This window comes from Puma concolor, chromosome A1 (assembly GCF_028749965.1).
Source record: "Puma concolor isolate L17-30 chromosome A1, mPumCon1.1.hap2, whole genome shotgun sequence".
Lineage (NCBI taxonomy): Eukaryota > Metazoa > Chordata > Mammalia > Carnivora > Felidae > Puma > Puma concolor.
The window spans coordinates 67,147,592-67,167,299 of record NC_141667.1 but is presented as its reverse complement, the minus strand read 5'-3'; the positions used below and the strand labels follow the sequence as shown (position 1 = coordinate 67,167,299).

Sequence of the window (19,708 nt, the reverse complement as noted above, 5' to 3'; positions counted from 1 at the left end):
CCCATCTTCACCTTCCCTGTCCCCTCCCTCAGTGTCCCCCGACAAGCCCCCACCTGTCACTTGTTTTCTGGAACACTAATCTTATCCCAGAAAGGGGAAGTAAGGTGGGTAAGTCCAGAGGCAGAGAGAGACCAGAGGAAGTCAGCTGGATGGGGAGGGTGGGAGAGTGGGTGGGGATGGTACAGAGAGCCCTTCTTATGGTTGCCTTGGGGGTGGCCCCAGGCCCTAGGGGGGACTCCCAGAGAGTCTGAATCTGGTTTGGCTCAGTAAGGTAGGGTTAAGTGGATTGTTGGGGTGAGCTTGCAGGAAATAGTGCTGCTGGACCCCAAGCCGTGGTCTACCCCCACTCCCCAGACGGAAGCAAACAGACTTATAAATGCATGAGAATTTAATTCCTTTTTCATCACGCAGTATTGGGAAAGGGGGTTGTAGTGGTGCCACAGAACAACTGGATGAGGGGGAGAGTGGCAAGTAGAGAAAGGAAGGTGACAGGGAGGGTGAGAACTCAGCCAGTGACTCAGGCACCCACATCTATGCACAACCAAACAGCTGCAGGTCCTGTCCTCAGACCCACCTTACTCCTGCTCCACTGAGTCGGACTTGTGTGTCCAGGAGAACCAAGCACAGGCCTCCAAACAAAGCCTCCTGGTGTGCAGAGGACTCAAAATCATACCCAGGTACCCTGTAGCCTGCACACAGCCCTCCACGGGTGCATCAGTTCACACATGCAGGCTGACATACAGTATTACCAAACATGCCCACACATGCACACACACTGATTCTCAGTCACACAAGCCCAGACCTCTTTGGACCTGCACAAGGACAGGCCTGTGCCCAGAGTACACAGACACACCCCTCTGCCCTTCTACAGTGGGCCCCAGGCACAGGCCCTTCCCTGCCCTGGGTGGCAGTCTGGGCTAGAGGCGGGTGGCATTGTGTCGAGCAGGCAGTGCCAGACGGGGGGAGGGTGTGGCAGGGGGCAGCTCCTCCAGGAAGACCCTGGCAGGCAGCGGGGGTGAGCGGGGCTCAGGAGTGGCACAGCACAAAGTAGCACGGGTGATAAGATGGTCCAGGGGCTGCAGGGAGTGCATCCAGTGGGGCAGGAAGTCCCATGTCTGCAGCCACTTGGGCAGGCGTCTGGGGCTGCGATTCTGCAGGACATTGACGAGCACCACAAAAGCCAGCAAGGCCCCAAATGGTGCACCCACCCCCGCCATGGCCTGCCAGCCTGCCATGGAGATGCCAAACACCAGCGAGGGCAGTAGCAAGAAGCACAGGAGGAGGTAGAGGACAGCGAACCAGCGGTACTTGGCAGTGCGTTTGCCCAGCGCCTTGGCCATGCGGATTGGCAGGCGCGTGCAGGGCACTGGGTACCACAGCAGGATGCCTGAGATGTTGAAGAAGAAGTGGCAGAGGGCAATCTGTAGAGGAGAGGGCAGAGGGGCTGAGGTGGGCATGGCTCCAGCTCCCTGTCAGGCCGGCAGGGATAGATAATAGGAGCCTGGCCTGGAAAGGCAGCACGAAAGTCACCAGAGGGCAGATGTGCTCCTAGCATAATACTGAAACACTTCCAGACCAGGTAGTAAATAAATGCTGCCCTAACTCTACACATTTTCCCCCACTGACCCCTCTTGCAAATTCCCCAACAGATTCTGCCCAAACTCAGCAGTAAAAAGATTCATTCTAGTTTCTGGCTCAGCTGCTCTGTCATCCTTATTGGTCCGAACCCTGGCCCCAGCCTCAGGTTTGTCATTACTTCTTTGCTCCTAGAACAGCAACCTCTTTGCCATCTTCCCCCCCCTACTTGTCCTTAATCCCTCAGAATGGGCCAGCCCCTCTCTCGCTGCACCCCTTCTTCAGAGTGCAAATCCCACTCACTGTCATTGGTGTGATTATGTGAGTAATGTCTACCCATTAGATGCTAAGGTTTTGGGGGTGGCACCCGGTCTCCTTTGGCCTGTATAGTTTCCAGAGCCTGGCATGGTGGGCAGCCCCTAGTAGGCAGTCAAAAACTCTGTTACATGATGTCCCACCCTGGGTCAGGTGCCACACCCCAGTCCCAGCCCTGTCTTGCCCCTGGCAGGCACCCTCCTAGGCGCACCTGGAAGGCGCTGGACAGCTTCTCCCTGGGGCTGGCCAGTGCAGCCAGGATGGCTGTGGTGGTCGTGCCAATGTTGGAGCCCAGTGTGAGGGGGTAGGCCCGCTCGATGCTGATCACACCCAAGCCTGAGGCCAGACAGAGAAGACAGATTCTCCTCAGCCCCCTCCTTCAGCCCTTTCCCTGCCAGCCCACCCTGCCCCACCCTGCCCTGCCATGGGCACTCACCAATGAGTGGGGTGATGGCTGAGGTGAACACAGAACTGCTCTGGACAACGAAGGTCATGCCAGCTCCCACCACCATGGCAAAGTAGCCTGTGGCCCAGGTGAAGGGGGCGGGGAAGTCTACGAGGACACCCCCATCCCAGCAGGGTCAGTAGGAGGGCATTGGGAGAGTAGCCAGGACCTTTCTTAGGGAGGAGGTATTGGATGCCAGCTTCCAAGTGGGGTCTTGTCAGTCCCCTGCTCAACTGCAGTGGCTTCCACTTATAGTCCTCCTACATGATATCAGATATCATGGCTGCTGAAAAGCCCTCCCTGACCCCTGGCCCTCTGGCGGACTTTGTTTCTTGCTTCCCTAAGCTCCCATAGATGTACCTTATTCCAGCATTTGTTAGCCTCTGCTGGTGCCAGGCAGCATCTCAAAAGTTTGAAATGCAGTTTAAAATGAAAATCAGGTGGTGTCACTCCCCTGCCCCAACCCTTAACCCAAAAGTGGCCTCATTACCCTTAATAAAGTCCTGGCTCTGAGCACAGCTTGTGGGGACCCTGTGACCTGCTCCACCCTGTTACCTTACTGACCTCTCTCTGCCTGGCTCACTCTTCAGACACATCTGACTACTACTCATTCAGCCTCCTCACAGAGGCCGCTGACCACCCATTGAAAGAGGTATCTTCCATACTGTATATTTGCCACTTTTGATTTCTTCTCAGCAGTAACTTCTCTATCTGAATATATCCCCACTCAGTCATTTATTTTTCATTGTATATCCATCTCCCCCTCTGGCCTGTGAGCCCCCTGAGGGTAGGATTCATTTCTGGGGCTCGCCTCTGTATCTTTGGCACTAAACCATGCTTGGGCACACAGGTTTAATAAATATCTGTTGAATGAATTGGTGGCCTCTGAGGATCTGTTTAGAGCCACCTGCTAGAATGGAACCACAGCCAGAGGCAGCCACAGGTCCCCAGCTGCCAGCACCTCAGGGTCCTTAGAAATCACCTGGCCCAACCTCTTCTTTGTTCACAGGGAGAAACAGGCTCAGAGATGGCAGAGCTTTACCCAGACCACATAGCAAGTGGGACTTAGTGAGATTTGGAAGGGCCCATCCTGGGGCCTACACACCCAGTTCCTGGGGCTTACCAGTGTTGATAACCTTCTGAATGACCTTGGCCACTTGGCCCTTAAGCAGAGAGTTGAGCATCTTGACGAGGAGGATGAGGCAGGTGCATAGGAGCACTAGGGAGCCAGCCAGCAGAATGAGCCCCACAGCCAAGTCAGGGAGCCCTGTGTCCACGAAGATGTGGTTGCCTGGCAGAAGAGGTGTCAGGCTGCTGAGAGCTGAACACCCACAGCTGCTTCCCAGCATCCCACCTCTAGTACCCTTTTGGGAATGGAGTCTAAGGCCCCACCTCAGGCTACTTCAGCCTCAACAGCAGGGCCTAACCCAAGCCCATGAGCTGGGCTGATTGACAGCTGGCTTTCCTGAGGCTGATAGCAGCAGTGGCCAGGTTGGGGACAGCCCTTCCTCTGCCCGGCTCTGCCCCTGCCATGCCAAACATCTCCCATGATGCAGACACTCACATTTCTCCATGGTGGCATTTCCAAGGGTCCAGCTGGTATTGGCCTCTGTCCTGGGCATCGGAGTGGGAGCCTAGATTAAGAGAAGCGTGACTTAGAATTTAGGAAAATGCATCAGGCCTTGGGGATAAGGTGGGGGTTAGGAAGAGGTGGGGGATGGGGGGATGGAAGTGGGCCTCCTGGCTACGTCCCCTTGGACAGCTTGCTTGTCTTCTTTGAGCCTGTCTCCTCCGCTGGAGAGATGGGGATGAAAACACCTGCCACACAAGAATATGGCCGTGGTGAGTCCTCTGAATGTTCTGTGCTATCACTCTGCTGATCTGGCTCTCACTGGAGCCTGCAGCCTCCTGATCCTGTGGCTTCTTGTCCTTGTTTCCTTCCACCTCTCCTTGGCATTGGGTGCTACTGACCATGGCCCTCCTTCTGAAAATTCTCCTTTCCCCATTCTTTATTATCAGTCTGTCTCTTGGTGCCTCCCACTTCCCCAGTGTCTGTGCCCCATCCTTTCCCCTGAGGCACCATCAGCCCAAGCCCCATTGTTCTCTCGCTCAAATCCTTACGGGGGGATATTGGGGTGCAGGGAGTGGGGGAACCACCAGTGGAGAGAAGTCCAGGCCCCACCCTTTCTCCATCCCCCACCTACTGTCAGTGAAGTGAGGGGAGTTTCTGGAGCCCCTCCCCCCAATTCAAAGAGCTCAGAGCCAGGCAGGCCCAGGCCTCTGTCACCATCCAGGGATGCAGCTCAGCATGGCCAAATGGCCCAATTTTACAAGAGAAACCACATACTTTACAATCCTGTGAGGGCCACTAATTTGCAACCTCACTGGATTGAGGAATTACCATTTATTTTTCATGCAACTGGGGTGCCTTACCTTTCCCTCAGGTTTCTAGCCTTGAAAAGAGAAAGTGGGCTGGGCTCGGATGGGGAGAAACCATCTCACAAAGGAGGAACTGAGCCCCAGAAATAGGCAGTTACTCCCAGGGCCCCAGGCAGAACACAAGAGCTACAAATTTTCCTTATACACATTGTGCCTCTCTGGGAGCTGATAGGGGCCCTGGTCCAGTCCCCAGGGAGTTCTGCCTCCCACCCCCACCCCGGACCTCCCCTGTGCTGAGGGTAGCATCTCAGGTGCGGGACTGGCCCTTCAATGTTGCAGCTTCTTTGGGGTTTATTCCAAACTGTGTCATTTATAAAATGTATAATAGTAAGAAATATTTCTGGTGTCTGGCTTTAAATCAGGTTTATTTTAGTGACATGTGTCACTGTGAGTGGGGCACTGTGCTCATCTGTGTTCCAGCTAGCCACACCTGGGGCCTGGGGCACCCTCAAACCCAGGCCAGAAGTGCAAATTGAGAAACCAGGAGAGAATACTCTCTGTCAGGCTGTGTTGGAAAAGCAGGCCAAAAGAGTGATGGGAGAGAGCCATGTGTTTGCTGTCCAGCAGATCTGAGCAAGTCCTGTTTCTTAACACCAACTACCTGGGGCAAGTCATGTCAACTCTCCATACCTGTTTAAAGCAGGATAGCCAAAGAGCTGTTATAAAGGTTACAGGAGAAAATGTGTGTGAAGTGCTGTCTGCAGGCTTATGCCATAACAAGTCTTCAGTAAATTGTGCCTCCTAATACGGATTAGACCCCCCTCCATCCCTGGGCCCATTCAGGGTTGCATGATGGGAAGGGTGGATGTGTATGTGTTTGCGTGAGATTGACTTCCTAGGTCAGGATCAATGACTCCTGCATGTGTGCCTGAGGATCCTGGCCCTTTTGGGGAGGACCTTGGTGGGCCAGCCTGGAACCCTGGGAGGCAGATGACCCCTGAGATGAATGCATACCTGACCAGCTTGTGCCCCACTGACCTGGCTGGGCCTATGGATCTCTTAAGGGAGGAACTTCACTGGGGTCCCACTCAGGGCTGGCTGTATCAGGGCAGGGCAAGACTCAGGGCTAAGGCCTTGAGGGTTTTGAACCTTGACCTTCATGCCTGGGATTGTGTGGTTCTGGCTGAGCTCACAGAGGGGAATCCAGAGACTGTAAAGGGCAAGAGAGAAGTAGGAGAGTGGGGAGGCCAGAGAGTGGGTAGACTGCACAATCAGGCTGGGGGTAGGTACTGAGGGAGGGGAGGGAGCAGGCCCAGGGCTTCCTTGTCCAGACGGTGGGACCTCTAGCCTAGATAAAGAATTGGGCAGCCCAGGGTCTGGGACATATCCCTAGATGTGCCCATCCTGCCTGGGCCTGGGGGTGTGGTGGGGGTGGTGAACTCTGTGGGAAGGACAGAATAAATGAGCACCAGGCAGCCCTAAGCTGAGATCCCAGCTCAGCCACTCCCAGCTATGTGATCCTGGAACACTTAAGCTCTCTGGGCCTCAATTTCCTTTCCTACAGTGTGAGTTTTATGATGCTGCCCACCTCTTCCCAAGAGACTAGTATTGAGGAATCTTGGAAGAGAGTTAGGATCTAAGTGCCTGTAGGGACACCCCAAATTAAGGAAGCACCTCTGAGATTAAGCTCACAGAAGACTGCCAGGCTCTAGAAATCCTTCCCCTGGAGAGAAACGCACAGGATGTGGGCCTGTGCTGTTGTTCAGCCTGCAGGGTTAGGGGAGCTCTAGGGTCTTTGTTTTTCTGGAAGCAGAAATCACCGTGCCAGCAGCGCCGTCTGGTGGCAAAGAGGAGAAATCCTTTTTAGAGCAGTACCTACCACTCGGGAGCAGTCTCTGGGTGGCTGTGGTTGTCTGGTGGCATTCAGGCCTGGCGGGCAGAGCGGGGAATGGACACATATGATGGAACACCAGACTGGCTTCTGGATGAGCCAGCGAGATGGGGGTTCCAGACTGGCTTCTGGAAGAGCCAGTGAGATGGGGGTTCAGAAGCATGGGCTCCAGATTCCACCAGGATTTTCATCCTACCTCAATGGCATGGACCTCCGCAAGCCTCTCTGAGCCTCAGTTTCCTCAACTGTAAAATGGGCAAGTGATAAATCCTGTTTCCCCATTGCAAGTCTTCAAAGGATGCTCGTTTAGACCAGGAGAGTATGGTTGACAATCCATAGGATAAGTACATAAGAAGGTAATTTTCCAAGACAGTGTTAGGTCCCTGGAGTGTCAAGAGGTGTTGGGACACTAAAACTGCCTCTGGGTTTTCTTCCACCGTCTCAGACTCCCAGTGCTGTCTTTGGTGACTTCGTTCCTTGGAGACTGTTTTGGGTGAGGTTGGGTCCAGTTTGGTGAAAGCTGGAGGCCACAAGGACAGGTTGGAAGGGAGACTCGGTGGCCAAAGGAAAAATTCAAGTCTTTGGTGCAGCAGAAACCACCAGCACACACAGCAAGAGCAAGCACATGGCTGCGGAGCCATGTTCCACAGGATCTGACCTAGAGAGAGGGTGAGAACAGGGAGCTTGGATCCCACCCCTCAGCTACTCTCCAAGCCAGGGCAATCCCATCTGGATACTGCTCTTAAAGAAAAGTTCTCCTGGGAGAGCTGGGATGAGAAACCAGTGCTCAGGCCAGTGGCATCAGGAGCGGTGAGGCCAGCCCCTGCCATGTGAACTTGAGTGGGTTACTTCACGTCAGTGGGCGTCAAGTTCCTCTTGTGGAAGATGGGATACTCATGTCCACCTCGCCAGCGTTTTGTGAGGATCCCATCGGGACAGGGTTATGTCCGGTGTACGTATTACAAGGGGAGACCTGCTGAATGCAGCTGCAGGTGGGCAACGGGGATTTCAGAGCAAGAGAGGAACTCCACAGCTCAGGACCTCCCTTGCATGGTTTGTTTTGTGTGAAGATCAAACCGTGTGATTTCTCTGTCGTCCAGATTCTGCTATGAAGTAGAGAGGATTTGGGCAATTCAGAGAGCTGAGAGAGGGCCCAGAGGGTGGGTGAGAAGGTAGCACTGTGTTAGAGGGGTCACAAAGCCAGTGTAAGAGCTGCCCGTATGGGCTTTTTGATGTCAAACTGCCTTGAACACTCAGAAGGACTGAAACAGAGCTGTGCACCACTCAGATGCAAAGGAACCTCATAGGGCAGGGTTGAAAGGATCTTCTCTGTTCACGCTGAGATAAAGGGCCGGTAACATCAAGTAGCAAGTAGGAAGGATGAGGGGGCCAGGCTGTGCTACGCCTTTGGCTTCAGCTTTCCTTATATCTTGTTCCAAATGGAGTTGCTTCTTATATGTGATAATTAGGGAGAAGCAAATACTGTGGATTATGGTTTTGATGAAGCATTTCCTTTTTTATGGCTGAGTGAGAAAGTGTGCTAATTGCCTGCTTCCTTGTTAGCCTGGTGTAATGGCAGGTCCACAAGTTTCCAATCAATATCTTCATTCTGGGCAGGGAAACGGTGCAAAAGGACAAGCAGACACATGCCTGTGGCAGTCTCCAGGGGGAGGAACCCCTATGTCAGCACAAGTGGCTGTTGTGTCTCCAGTGAGGTCTCTACGTGGCCCTCTTGTCTTGTTCCTGTTTGTCCGGCTTTCCAAGGCATCCTTCTCCACCTTCCCTACCCTTCCCCCCATTACCTGGGTCCCCAAACACAGCAGAGCTGAATCACTAGTCTCCCTGGCACTCTAGTTGGGGGAAGAGAGCCCTACACTGCTAGGCCTGCACACAGGGCCCTGAACCGGCAGGACAGGCTCTGAGTGTCTCAGCCTCTTGAAGCCTGTTCTCTCTACCTGTGAAACCAGAAGGTTGAGCTAGACCAGTGGTTCTCAAACTTGAGCATGGAGCAGACCTAGAGGACTTGTTGAAACATAGGCATGCCACCCCCTGCCCCAAGTGTTTTTTTAGAGTCTAGGGAAGGGCTGAATACTTTGTAGCTCTAATATGTTCCCAGGTGGTACAGATGCTGCTGGTCCATACTTTGAGAACCACTGGGCTAGATCAATTACATGCTGACTCTAGTTGATTGGTAATAGCTGCCTAAAGTCAGTGTGAGACTGGAAGGAATCAGCACAGCATTACTTGGGGCTAGACCTGAGACTCACCTCCATGGGGTCTGGGCGGCACCAGATCCGGATGAGACTATGGTTTCTCAGGGACTCGTCACCGGTGGCAATGCTGGTAATCACAGACTTGTCCAGCTGTGGGCAAGATGTGGGTGGGGAGAGTGAGAGAGGGGTCCTTACTATCCCCCGGCCCCCACCCCGTGCCAACCTTGCCCCCACCTGGATGATGAGCTTGGTGAAGGGCTCTGTGATGATCTTGAGCAGATCAGGGGCATCACGGCCGCCACGGATGTTGAAGGAGGCAACCACCAGTCCAGTGACATGGTGCAGGTACCCAGTGGCAGCCTCCAGGGGCAGCAGGACCAGAACTGACAGCCAGTTAAAGCAGTCGTGCACCGTGGCCCCTGCGAAGGCCCTAGGCAGGGAGGCCACAATGCAGGGCAGGCCAGAGCCGGGAGTCACTTACAGCTGGGGGCTCCTGGCACCTGGGACCACCCTCCCCTGACAAACACAGGCCCCTCACCACTCTACCCCCTCACCGCCGGAAGTCAGTCCTGTCCCCCGCCTGCATCAAGGCCACAATGGTGTTGGTGACAGAGGTGCCAATGTTGGAGCCCATGATGATGGGGATAGCAGAGCTCACCTCCAGCACTGGTAGAAGAAGAGAGGACCTCCTAACTAACTATGTGAGAGCCACTCAGCTCCTGTCCCCACAACACATCCCTCCAGGTTCACTACCCATGTCCCAGCCCCCGTCGGGCAGTCCTGCCATGATGCTGCCCAGCCTTGGTGTCACAGGTTCATATGGGCACATGCTATATGTGTGCATGCATGTGAACAGATGCACTGCATGTGCACATATGCAAATGAGGGCACATGACTTGTATGCAAATGAATATCTGTGCTTGTGTGTGCACATGTGCATGAGTGTGATGGTTAGTGCCGTGTGTCAACTTGGCTAGACTACAGTACTCAGTCTTCAACCCAGCACCAGTTTAGATGTTGCTGTGAAGGTGTTCTGCAGATGCGAGTCACTTCTACAACCAGTTGACTTTAAATAGAGGGGATTATCCTTGATCACCTGAGTGGGCTTCATCCAATGAGATAAAAGGCCTTACGAGCAAAATTGAGGCTACCCAGTGTTGGCTTCTGCCCAAGAGTTCCAGTCTGCCCTTCCTCATAGCCTGCGCCATGGCTTTTGGCCTTGCTTAGCCAGCCCCACAATCATGTATACCAATTCCTTGCAATAAATCGTATGTATATCTCTAGCAGGTTCCTTTTCCCCGACTGATAGAATAAGGAACTGTGTGGTGATGTGGAGCTAAGCCTTCCTGGGGCTGTACTCCTCATCTGGCACCCTTTCCAGATCTTGGGGCACCCCTCCTGGCTGAGACTCCTGGCCCTGACTTGGAGGACAGGGTGATTGATGCTGGAGCTCTGCCCTTTGCCTTTAACAACCTGTCCCCACTCCTCCCCGCCCCCCGCCCCCCGGCCTCCTGGCCCTGACACACCACCTCAGCCCCCATTCACACACCCAGCCCCCATGCTCTTTCCCTAGCCCTGGTGAGCCAACTCACAGCCGGAGGAGACCATGCTGACAATGATGGACGTGGAGGTGCTGGAGCTCTGCACCAGCACAGTCACCAGGATCCCAACCACCAGCCCTGCCACTGGGTTGGACAGGATGGCATTGTCCTTGAAGATGTCGCCAGCCACCTTCCCTGGGGAGCATGAGCCAGTTTTGCCTGATGCCCTTCAGGAACCCTGCCCTGATCCCCTCCTCTGGCCCTACCTCCAGCCAGCTGGAAGGCAGAGCTGAGCACGTCCAGGGAGCAGACGAAGAGGTAGAGAAAGGCGAGCATCAGTGGCACCTTGAGGAGTGTCATGCCAGCCCGGCGCAGCTTCTGGGCCAGCCCAAGCTCTGGAGATGGGCCAGCCATGAGCACAGGGGCCAGGGTCTAGGGCACTGACTGCTGATGCCCCTGCTGTCCACCCCCTTCCCAGGCCCACCTGGTTTCTGCTCTTCCTCCAGGGCCAACTTGGCAGGCAGCGGGTCATGGCACTCCAGAACCTCCCCATAGGGGCAGCTGTGCTCAGTAAGGGCCACAGGGCCCAGGCTGGGGAAGGCATAAGCGGAGGTCCCTGGGATCCTGTGCAGGACTGGGGAGGGAGGCTGGTCAGCAGTTCTCAGAAGCCCTGGGACAGGCAGGGTTGGCTGGGGGTTGGGGGGGAGAGGCAGAGGGATGGAGACCTCACCAGGGATGTGAGCAACTCGGGGCACACAGGGACCAGGGATGGCAGCAGCACTCACCCTGAGGGCTGGGCACATAGGCAAAGGCTGTCCCACGCATCATGTGTCCCCCTCGGACTGGGAGTGGGGAGACAGCCGGGCCCCCCAGCCTCTCTCCATAGGACATCATCCTGGGCACACACAGTGGGGCCGCAGCAACACTGAATGACAACTACTGTGTCCTGAAACTTACACATACACACCACCCCTCGACATCCATACCTGCATACTTACATGCACAAACACCCATGGTGTGTAAATCCCAAACACACACTCAGTGAAGTATACCCTCCACCCCCACATATTCTCAGAGATGCATACTCAGGTGCTCAGCCCAGATTCATTTATTCTGTCATTCAGCAAGTATTGATTGAGCATCTACTCTATCCCAGACGCTGAGCTAGATGATGGGATACAGTGATAACTAAATAAATACAAGGACAACTGCCCCCTAAAAGCTCAAAGCCTCATGGGGAGATAGATGTCAATGAAATAATCCTTCAAATAGATGGCAAGTGGCAATGGGGACATGTGTTCTAGTGACAGATACAGGTGCTACCAGAGTGCCCCATGGCAGGGGGTGGACTCTTGAGGGAAGAGAGAGCAGACGATCAAGCTGAAATGAAGCAGGAGTGGGAGTTCCCAGATGGAGAGGGAGAAGGGCATGTGTGCAGGAGCCTTGGGCTGGAAGGAGATGAGAATGCCCTGCAGCTGGAGGGGACCTGGGAACATGTGTACTGGCAGAGGTTGCAGATGTGGGCCAAGTCTGCACATGCAGGAGGAGTTTGGACCATCCTGAGAGCAGTGAGGAGCCATGGACACCTGCTTGCTCATGGGACCAGTTGGACATGCACTTGGGGGAGGGTCCACTGGCCTGGATCCCAAGTTCCTGGATTCCTTCGGCAAATGAACTTCTTTCCCCATCTACCTCCCTCCCTGCCAGATGGCCTTTCTCTCATGAATGAGTCTCAGACCAGGACTGGTTTAGGTAAAGAGGTTTCCCCCCTTGTTATCCCCAAGTCTGGGAAGCCCTCGGCTCACTTTAGGCACACCCTCAACTGCACCAGGAGTTCTTGGTTGATGGGGTAGCAGTGCCAATCTGCACTAGCAACACATATCCTTACACCCCTATAATGTCCCAAGGGCCCCTGGCTGTTGTGGTGGGGGTGAGGGGCTGGCCTGAATTCCAAGCCCTGGTAGAGCACAAGTCCTTTTTACTTTGGGGGAGTGAGCCAGGCTGGACTGAGCCAGGCTGGACTGAGACTGAGATGTTATGGGTACAGAAAGGGGAAGCACAGTTAGGACAGAGGTGAGGGAGTGGAGGCGATGGGCTATTTCCTACTAAGACTTGGGGATGGGTTTGGGACAGGGGGTCCTGGGCTTACCTTGGGGGTTCTGTGTTTCAGCTCCTGCTCGGCTGCCTAAGGAAGCCCCAGGGGCCTGAGGAAGAGATGGGACCCTCCCCTTTATACCCTTGGGTCAAGGGCAAAGTCCCAAAACCCTAGCTACCCTCCCTGTTCCCCAATTAACCTCACCCCTGAGATTCCTCCCAGTTAATTACTAATCGTCAGCTCTGCTGGGGGAGTCTGTGGTCAGGCTTTCCCTTCCCCTACACAGAAACTTAGGCTGAAAGAGACAGAGACCCAGCTAGGGCACAGACACATCTCCTGTCCCCAGGCAGAGACCCTGATGCCACTCAGGCACTTTGTTCCCAGGGTCCCCACAGGGATTTCATGGCTCCAGCCCCTTCCCCTCATGCTTGGCCTGACAGGACACCACATGGAGTGACCCAAATGCTCTGTAGCCTTGCCATGCATCTGGATGTCTGTGAGTCTGTCTGCAGGTCTTGGGGGACACTTGAAGGAGAGGGAACATGTGATAGAGGAAGTAATAAGAGAGAAACCCAGAAAGGCTGCATAATATTGAGTCAGGGAGGGTCTTCAGTACATGACTACAAATCCAGGATGCATCTGAGAGAATGGCCAGATCAGGAAGGACCTGGTCTTCATTTTAGAATGGTCCCTTTGGAGTGGTTGTCTGTCACAGGAGGTGATTCTGGAAGCAGAAAGGCCAGTTAAGAGGCTGGATGGTCCAGAGAAGAGATGATGAGGTCTGAATCAGGTGGAGATGGGGAGGGATGAGGAGGAGAAGATGCATCCCAGGATAACTTGGGCAGTGGAATGGGTGAGGAAGAGAGTGGGAGAAAGGAGAGATATATGACAGTTGAGTATCTAGATTCAGAAGCTGATGATTCTATGACATCTATGCCAGAACTCCTGAAACCCAGAGAGGGCCCTTAGGGAGCCTTTGAGAAGCTTGTTTCCCTTTCTTGGGACTGTGGAGCCTGAATGGGGCCCCAGAGTCACAAAATAGATGAGAAGGGAGCTTCCTTCTAAAGGAGTGGGATTTAACAGATCCAGCAATAGTGGGTTCCATTCAGGATCTAGCTTAGGCAACTGTCTGAGTAACCTGTCTAACATTATCCATTCGTCTGTCCGTCCGTCCATCCATCCATCCACCCACCCACCCACCCACCTAGCCAGCCAGCCAGCCAGCCAGCCACTTGTCTATCCATCCATTCCTAACAACATGAGTTGAGTTCCTACTCTATGCTGAGCCAAGATTGGCAAGGCTAGCTCTCTCCTGGTCATTAAAATCCCTGAATCAGCTTGGGGTGCGAGGCAAGTCACTTCACCTGTAAAATGGCAATCGGCACCTCCTTTGCAGTGAGTTGAAGTCAATGAACCAACTGACCCATCTCAGTGCCTAGAAGAGTCCCTCAGCATGTGAATTCTCTTCACGCTCTTGTGCCCTTCTCACTGTCTCTGGGATGGCTGCAGTGTCCCAACCAAGGGAATGGCCCCACCTCCTCTAGATTCTCAGCCCTATTTCAGGTCAACAACTCCTTTTGCTCACTAGTTGCACTTTGATCGCTCAGGATCCTCTGAGTTACAGTCCTACTCAATATCTCACATTTATTAGGGTGACACAGACCCAGCCTTTCCTATCAAGGTAGATGGACATTTCTGCACAGTTTTTATGTCATAAGGGTTAATGTCATAAGGGTTAAGTAGTTCTTCCTTAATTTGCAGAGCATTGTGGAGTTGTCCTCTGGGTAGTGTTCACAATGGACTTTCTGTTGAATGGTTAAGAGCAGAGAATGAGGCTAGCCCGGGTTTGGATCCCACCCGGCTCCACCACATTGTGGCTGTGTCAGTTTAGGCCACAAAATCCCCAGAGGATTGGGGAGGGGTGGGAAGCAGAGATGCAGCTGGGATTGGTTTTGGGTAGAGTGACCATAAATCCTGGTTTGCCTGGTCAAGTCCTGGCTTATGACTGTTGGCCCAAAGTCCCCATTCACTTAAAAAGTGCCATGGTTTGGAAAATCAACCATACATTCTTATGGCTTTTTCTGGGAGATTATGGAGAACTGGGGCGATCAGCCACCTGGTGCTTATTAGAAAGGTCTTCATTTATAGAAAAAGGAAAAGAAAAACAATCCTGCTTCTCAGAAACATTGTTGTAACAATACTGCCTTTCATCCTTTTCTCTATGCCTTTTTAACCTATTTGAGTGTTATTGTCTATGAAAGACTGCATCTTGCTCTTTTTCCATCTGCCATCACATGTTACTTTTCTTGTGTTCTTTTTATAAATTTTTTTAAATGTTTATTTATTTTTGAGAGAGACAGAGACAGAATGCGAGTCGGGTTAGGGGCAGAGAGAGAGGGAGACACAGAATCCGAAGCAGGCTCCAGGCTCTGAGCCGTCAGCACAGAGCTCAATGCGGGGCTCGAACTCACAGAGCTGTGAGATCATGACCTGAGCCAAAGTCAGACGCTCAACCGACTGAGCCACCCAGGCGCCCTTTCTTGTGTTCTTATACTCAGTGTCAGTTGCATCATGTCCTGTCATGAATCGTAACTTATGTAGTGAACATTTGTGTGTCCCGGAACCTCTCCAAACTGGAGTGAGTGATTTGGGTAAGACGGGTTCGTGTATGGATAGGAGGGGTTTCGCTGAGCCAGGGAAATGCAATCATTGCTAAGTTCTTGTGTTGGAATCATTCTTTGGCTCAGAAACCCTGTTTTTTTTAAAATATATTTTTTAATGTTTATTCATTTTTGAGAGAAAGAGAGACAGAGCGTAAGTGGGGGAAGGGAGAAAGAGAGAGGGAGACAGAATCCAAAGCAGGCTCCAGGCTCCGAGCTTTCAGCACAGAGCCTGACATGGGGCTCAAACCCACAAACCGTGAGATCATGACCTAAGCCAAAGTCTGACGCTTAACTGATTGAGCCTCCCAGGCGCCCCGGGCTCAGAAATCCTGTTAAAGTCATATTGGGCTCAAAGGCTGTCTGGATCCAAGCACACACTGCCCCCCCACCAACCCACAGTGGGTCCAGGGACCTCTACCATAGGCCCTGTTCCTCTCCCCTGCCTTAGGTCAGATCCTAAGCAGGAACAGCTATATCCAAGGTGTTCCTTATGAACTAGGGGTGATACTTTTTTTAAAGTTTATTTTATTTATTTTGAGAGAGAGAGAGAGCAAGGGAGGGACAGAGAGAGAGGGAGAGAGAGAATCCCAAGCAGGCTCCGTGCTGTCAGCGCAGATTCAGGGCTCAAACTCACAAATGGTGAGATCATGATCTGAGCCAAAATCAAGAGTTGGAAACTTAACTGACTGAGCCACCCAGGTGCCCCAAGGGTGCTTCTTTTTAATAAAGCTAGGATCTTTGATAATTTTGAAGTCCACCTTCCCTGCTCGCATAAAGCTTGGGGCTTAGTGAAAGAGGCAGTTATCAATCAAATGCAGCAAGAGATATAATTACAAAATGCTATGAACAGTGGCTGCTTCCATGTATATTGGTGGGGGGGCTGCTAAGTGCTGGTAAGAGCACCGAAACTTGGGAGCTGACCAGATTGGGTTTCGAGACTTCTAAGAGCGGTGGAGAAGGCGACCAAGACTCTGCTCCTCTGTTCATCTCATCCCCCTCCTGCTCACCTCCTGTCTCTTCCCTGTCGGAGACAGACTGCACATGTCCCCCTGAATGATGACTCCTGCCCTGTCTGCCCACCTGCACTCTGGCCATGGCTTCTCCCAGACCTCTGGGCCTGGAGCCTGGGTGGTGGGTGGTGTCTCACAGTGAGAAATGGCACCCAGGAGGAGGAGCAGTTTGGGAGGGAAGATGCCAAGAACCGTCTGTACAGACTGAGACTGAGGTGAGCAGTTGGATCTGTGAGTCTGAAGCACACAACGTGCTCCTTACCCCAAACAGGGCCTCCTGCACATTCCCAGCCTCAGTAGCAGCATGTGGTCCATCGATCTGAGCCAGAAACAGAGCAGGCTTCTTTGACGTGTCCTCCACCTCCACCTCCTGTCACTCATCCATCACCCAATACCCCCAATTTCCCTTCTGTGGGAGCTCCCTAAGCCTTTCACCTCCTCCCTGGTCAGGACCACCATCTCTCATTGAATGTTCTCCCTGCTTCTGCCCTTGTGCCCTCCAATCCGGTCTCCAAAAACAGCAGCCAGTCATCTTTTCAAGATGCAATTCTGACTAGGTCACCTCTCTCTTTTCACACCTGTCCAGTTTGAAACCAGCATCTTGTCATGGCCTTGGGGTCCAGAGCGACTTGGCATCTTGCCTGCCTCAAGGGCCTCAGGCATGGCCTGTGATGATACCCTCCAAGGGAGAATATGCACATGGGGGAGAGATGGGGCCCAGGGCTGAGTCCAGAGGAGCATCCACCTTTGAGGGAGGGCAAAAAAAAGGGGGGGGGACTCCTGTGAGGAAACCGACAGGTACGACAGGGATTAGGAAGAAAAACAGAAAAGCAGATGCCCCAGAAGCCAGGGTTGTCTCCCAGTTTTGAGAGATATACCAAGATAAGCCGGGTCAGATGCCACAGAGATGTTGGGTAATGTGCGAACGGAGCAGATGTAGTGACCTGGGCAAGCTGTTCTGGGAGAGTGCTGGGGGCAGGGGCAGTTTGCAAGGGGTTGGGAACGAGCAGGAGGTGGGAGCTGAGACAGCATGGCCAACGTGAATGTGACAGACTGACAGATAGTGAATTTGATCATGCCAATGAAAACAATTTCTCTGGGAGTGACATGACTGCTGAGAAGAGGAGAGAATGATCCCAAGAACAAGTGCTTGGTCCGGGAATGGAGCAAGCTGTGAAAGTTGGCACAACCCGCTGTTTCTCCAGTCCTTGGCTAAGATCCATTTGGTCTCTAAATACACTCAATTTTCTGCATGTAAGTTTCCTGCAGGACCTAAAGTTTGAGGACAACCAAGGGAAGAAAAACGAACATTCCAGACCATCCCTCCATGAACTAGCTTTTTTTGAGAAAACTAGCGACCACTATAATCCCACAACAGGGCTCCTCCTGCCTCTTTGAACCAGCATGTTTGTTCCACCAACATAAAAGCCCACTATGAGTCAGCATGCTGCTGCATATTGTGGACACAGCAGTGAATATTCCATCCAATTATTCAGGCCAGCCCCACTGTACACAGACACAGACGTGTGTGTGCATCACACACACACGGGTGCATCCTCTCTGTATGTGTGGTCAAGGCATCACCAATGGGCTGGGTGACATAGTAGGGGCCACCTGCCACCTCCCCTTAGGAAACAGAGCAACCCCTCTCTGGCTCTCTTGACTTTGTCCTGTCTTGGACAGTCTGGACTTCAATCTGAGCTGCCTAGCAGATGTTATCCCATCTAAGCCCCATTTTCCAGATTGGATGCCCCATGCTCTATTACATTAGATCCGTGGATCCAGGGCAGGGGCAGCTGACCTGAGGATGCCCCATCCTTGTTTGGGGGATAAGTGCCCTGTGTAATGTTTAATCCTGGTGGCCCAGGCACCAGTCACTCATTGACTGATGAGGCCAAAGTCTGTGGCCAAAAGAGCTGAGGTTGCTTTGGGCTTTTCTCAGAAATCAGCTCTTCCCCTGAAGCTGCCTTCCTCATGTGGTTCCAGCTCTGTGCTTTCATGCTGGCCTCAGGGACCAGGCCTGAGGGTGAGGTTGTGGACAGCACACTCTCAGATGGTAGTCCCATGCTCCAGCTTCTAGGTTCCAGACCTGAAGCTTTGAGATCTAGCTTTAGACTTCAGGTCCTGAGTTCCATGTTCTGGGCCTGGAGCTGTAGGCCCTGTACCATAAATTCTCAGGTGCAAGCTCTGGGTTCCGGGCTCCAGGATCTGAGCTCCAGTCCCCTGACTCCAGTTTCAGGCATCTGACATCCAGCAGAGCAGGGACTCTGCTTCTTGGCATTGGGCTCTAGGTTCTGGGCTGCAACCCCTGATTCCAGATACCAGACTCTACTTCTTATTTTGTTATTATTATTTTTTTAAACTTTATTTTTAACTAATCTCTACACCCAATGTGGGGCTCAAACTTACAACCCAGAGAGCAAGAGTCTCACACTCTAGCCACTGAGCCAGCCAGGTGCCCCTCCAGATTCTAATTTTTTAGACTTCAGGCTCTTGGCTCCAGTTTCTGGGTCTGGGGCTTCAGGTTCCAGTTCCAGGCTTTGTGCTCTGGGTCTGGGCTCCCAGTTCCAAGCTCCAGTTCCATACTCCATACTCCAGGTTTTGGGTCTGGTTGCTGGGTTCCATCAACTCCTCAGAGGAAGGGCTGGAAGACAGTAGCCTACCTGGCTAGTGGGGTTACTGCTGCCCACCCCTCTTAGCTGGCCAGGGCCTCATTCTGGCAGTCAGCATTCTGGGCTGGCCTAGAGGTGGGAGGCTGGTTCTATGGTGCTTCTCCTTGGCTTTCTGCCTCTGTTCTATCCCCAAGCCAGTTCTCTGCAGATAGGAGCTGAGATGGACCACACAGGAATCACAAAACACACACGTGTCATGTTCTGTTTCTCTTGGATCCGCCAGGACCACCAGGGACACCAATAGTGCCCCCTGTTTTGTGTAGCGGTATGGGTCTGTGCCTGGCCTGGGATGCTTCTGATTCAGTATAACCAACCGTGTGTGTTCCTTCCCCTCTGGGCATTTCTTTCTCTGTGGAAGCTAAATTCCAGCCTCTAATCCCCCAGAAACTGGAGTCACCTGACCATCAGGCCAGGCCTCCTGCAGGGTGCACCTTGCGCTCTCGCTCTCGCTCTTGGAGGTAGGAATGGCTGCCCCTGGAAGAATCCGCCCACAGCTGCATCAGCACTTATAGCTGGGCTCCAGGTGAGAACTGGTGCCTCTACCTGCCCCCACCCCGGCCCAGAACCCAGGTCACCGTGTGCTCTGTGCTCGCTCTGTGCCCATCCCATACTGCTTTACGTCTAAGACTGTCAACAGTGTAAGGGACCAGAGATAAGTAGCAAGTTTCTCTCTTAGAGTCTTGGGTCCCACAGGTGTCCTCCAGGCAGTCATATCTCTCTCTGCCTGTGTCCTCTGTAAACTGGGGGTGCTGGAGCTGCACAGCAGTCAACAGATGTGTGTTTTCTCCCCTCCTTAACGCTGGGTGCTGGGTGGATAGGCTAACTCCCTTCCAGTCTTCCCATCTGGTGGGGGAGGAGAAGCAACTCCACTACTTTTCCCAACCACCAAGGAATCCAGCTCCATGCAGT

The 19,708-nt window shown here is 53.1% G+C and overlaps 1 protein-coding gene across 3 annotated transcripts; it reads right to left on the bottom strand.

Annotated features, from left to right (window-relative positions):
- Positions 1 to 370: 370 nt before the first annotated feature.
- SLC34A1 (solute carrier family 34 member 1) lies at positions 371 to 12,631 on the bottom strand. 3 transcript variants are annotated; one of them, XM_025924147.2, is made up of 13 exons: positions 12,509 to 12,631; positions 11,145 to 11,254; positions 10,844 to 10,993; positions 10,626 to 10,754; positions 10,411 to 10,554; positions 9,373 to 9,484; positions 9,053 to 9,248; positions 8,873 to 8,968; positions 3,900 to 3,969; positions 3,459 to 3,626; positions 2,327 to 2,443; positions 2,102 to 2,226; positions 371 to 1,421 (listed from the first exon to the last, which is right to left on the bottom strand). In XM_025924147.2, exons 2-13 carry the CDS (start codon positions 11,251 to 11,253, stop codon positions 918 to 920), a joined length of 1,920 nt encoding a protein of 639 aa, XP_025779932.2. In that variant the 5' UTR covers position 11,254; positions 12,509 to 12,631; the 3' UTR covers positions 371 to 917. The 3 variants fall into 3 exon arrangements, with proteins under 3 accessions (XP_025779932.2, XP_086535581.1, XP_086535627.1); XM_086679455.1 differs by having other exon boundaries at positions 11,145 to 11,311; positions 12,509 to 12,626; XM_086679501.1 differs by lacking the exon at positions 2,327 to 2,443 and having other exon boundaries at positions 11,145 to 11,311; positions 12,509 to 12,626.
- Positions 12,632 to 19,708: the final 7,077 nt, after the last annotated feature.

What these genes read in the sequence shown, in the direction of transcription:
- SLC34A1 (XM_025924147.2), bottom strand. Translation starts at nt 11,253, where the DNA reads ATGATGTCCTATGGAGAGAGGCTGGGGGGCCCGGCTGTCTCCCCACTC. An exon ending in CTATGTGCCCAGCCCTCAGG is followed by an intron (nt 10,994 to 11,144) that starts GTGAGTGCTGCT and finishes CTCCCTCCCCAG; the next exon opens with TCCTGCACAGGATCCCAGGG. An exon ending in GACAGGACTGACTTCCGGCG is followed by an intron (nt 9,249 to 9,372) that starts GTGAGGGGGTAG and finishes CTCCCTGCCTAG; the next exon opens with GGCCTTCGCAGGGGCCACGG.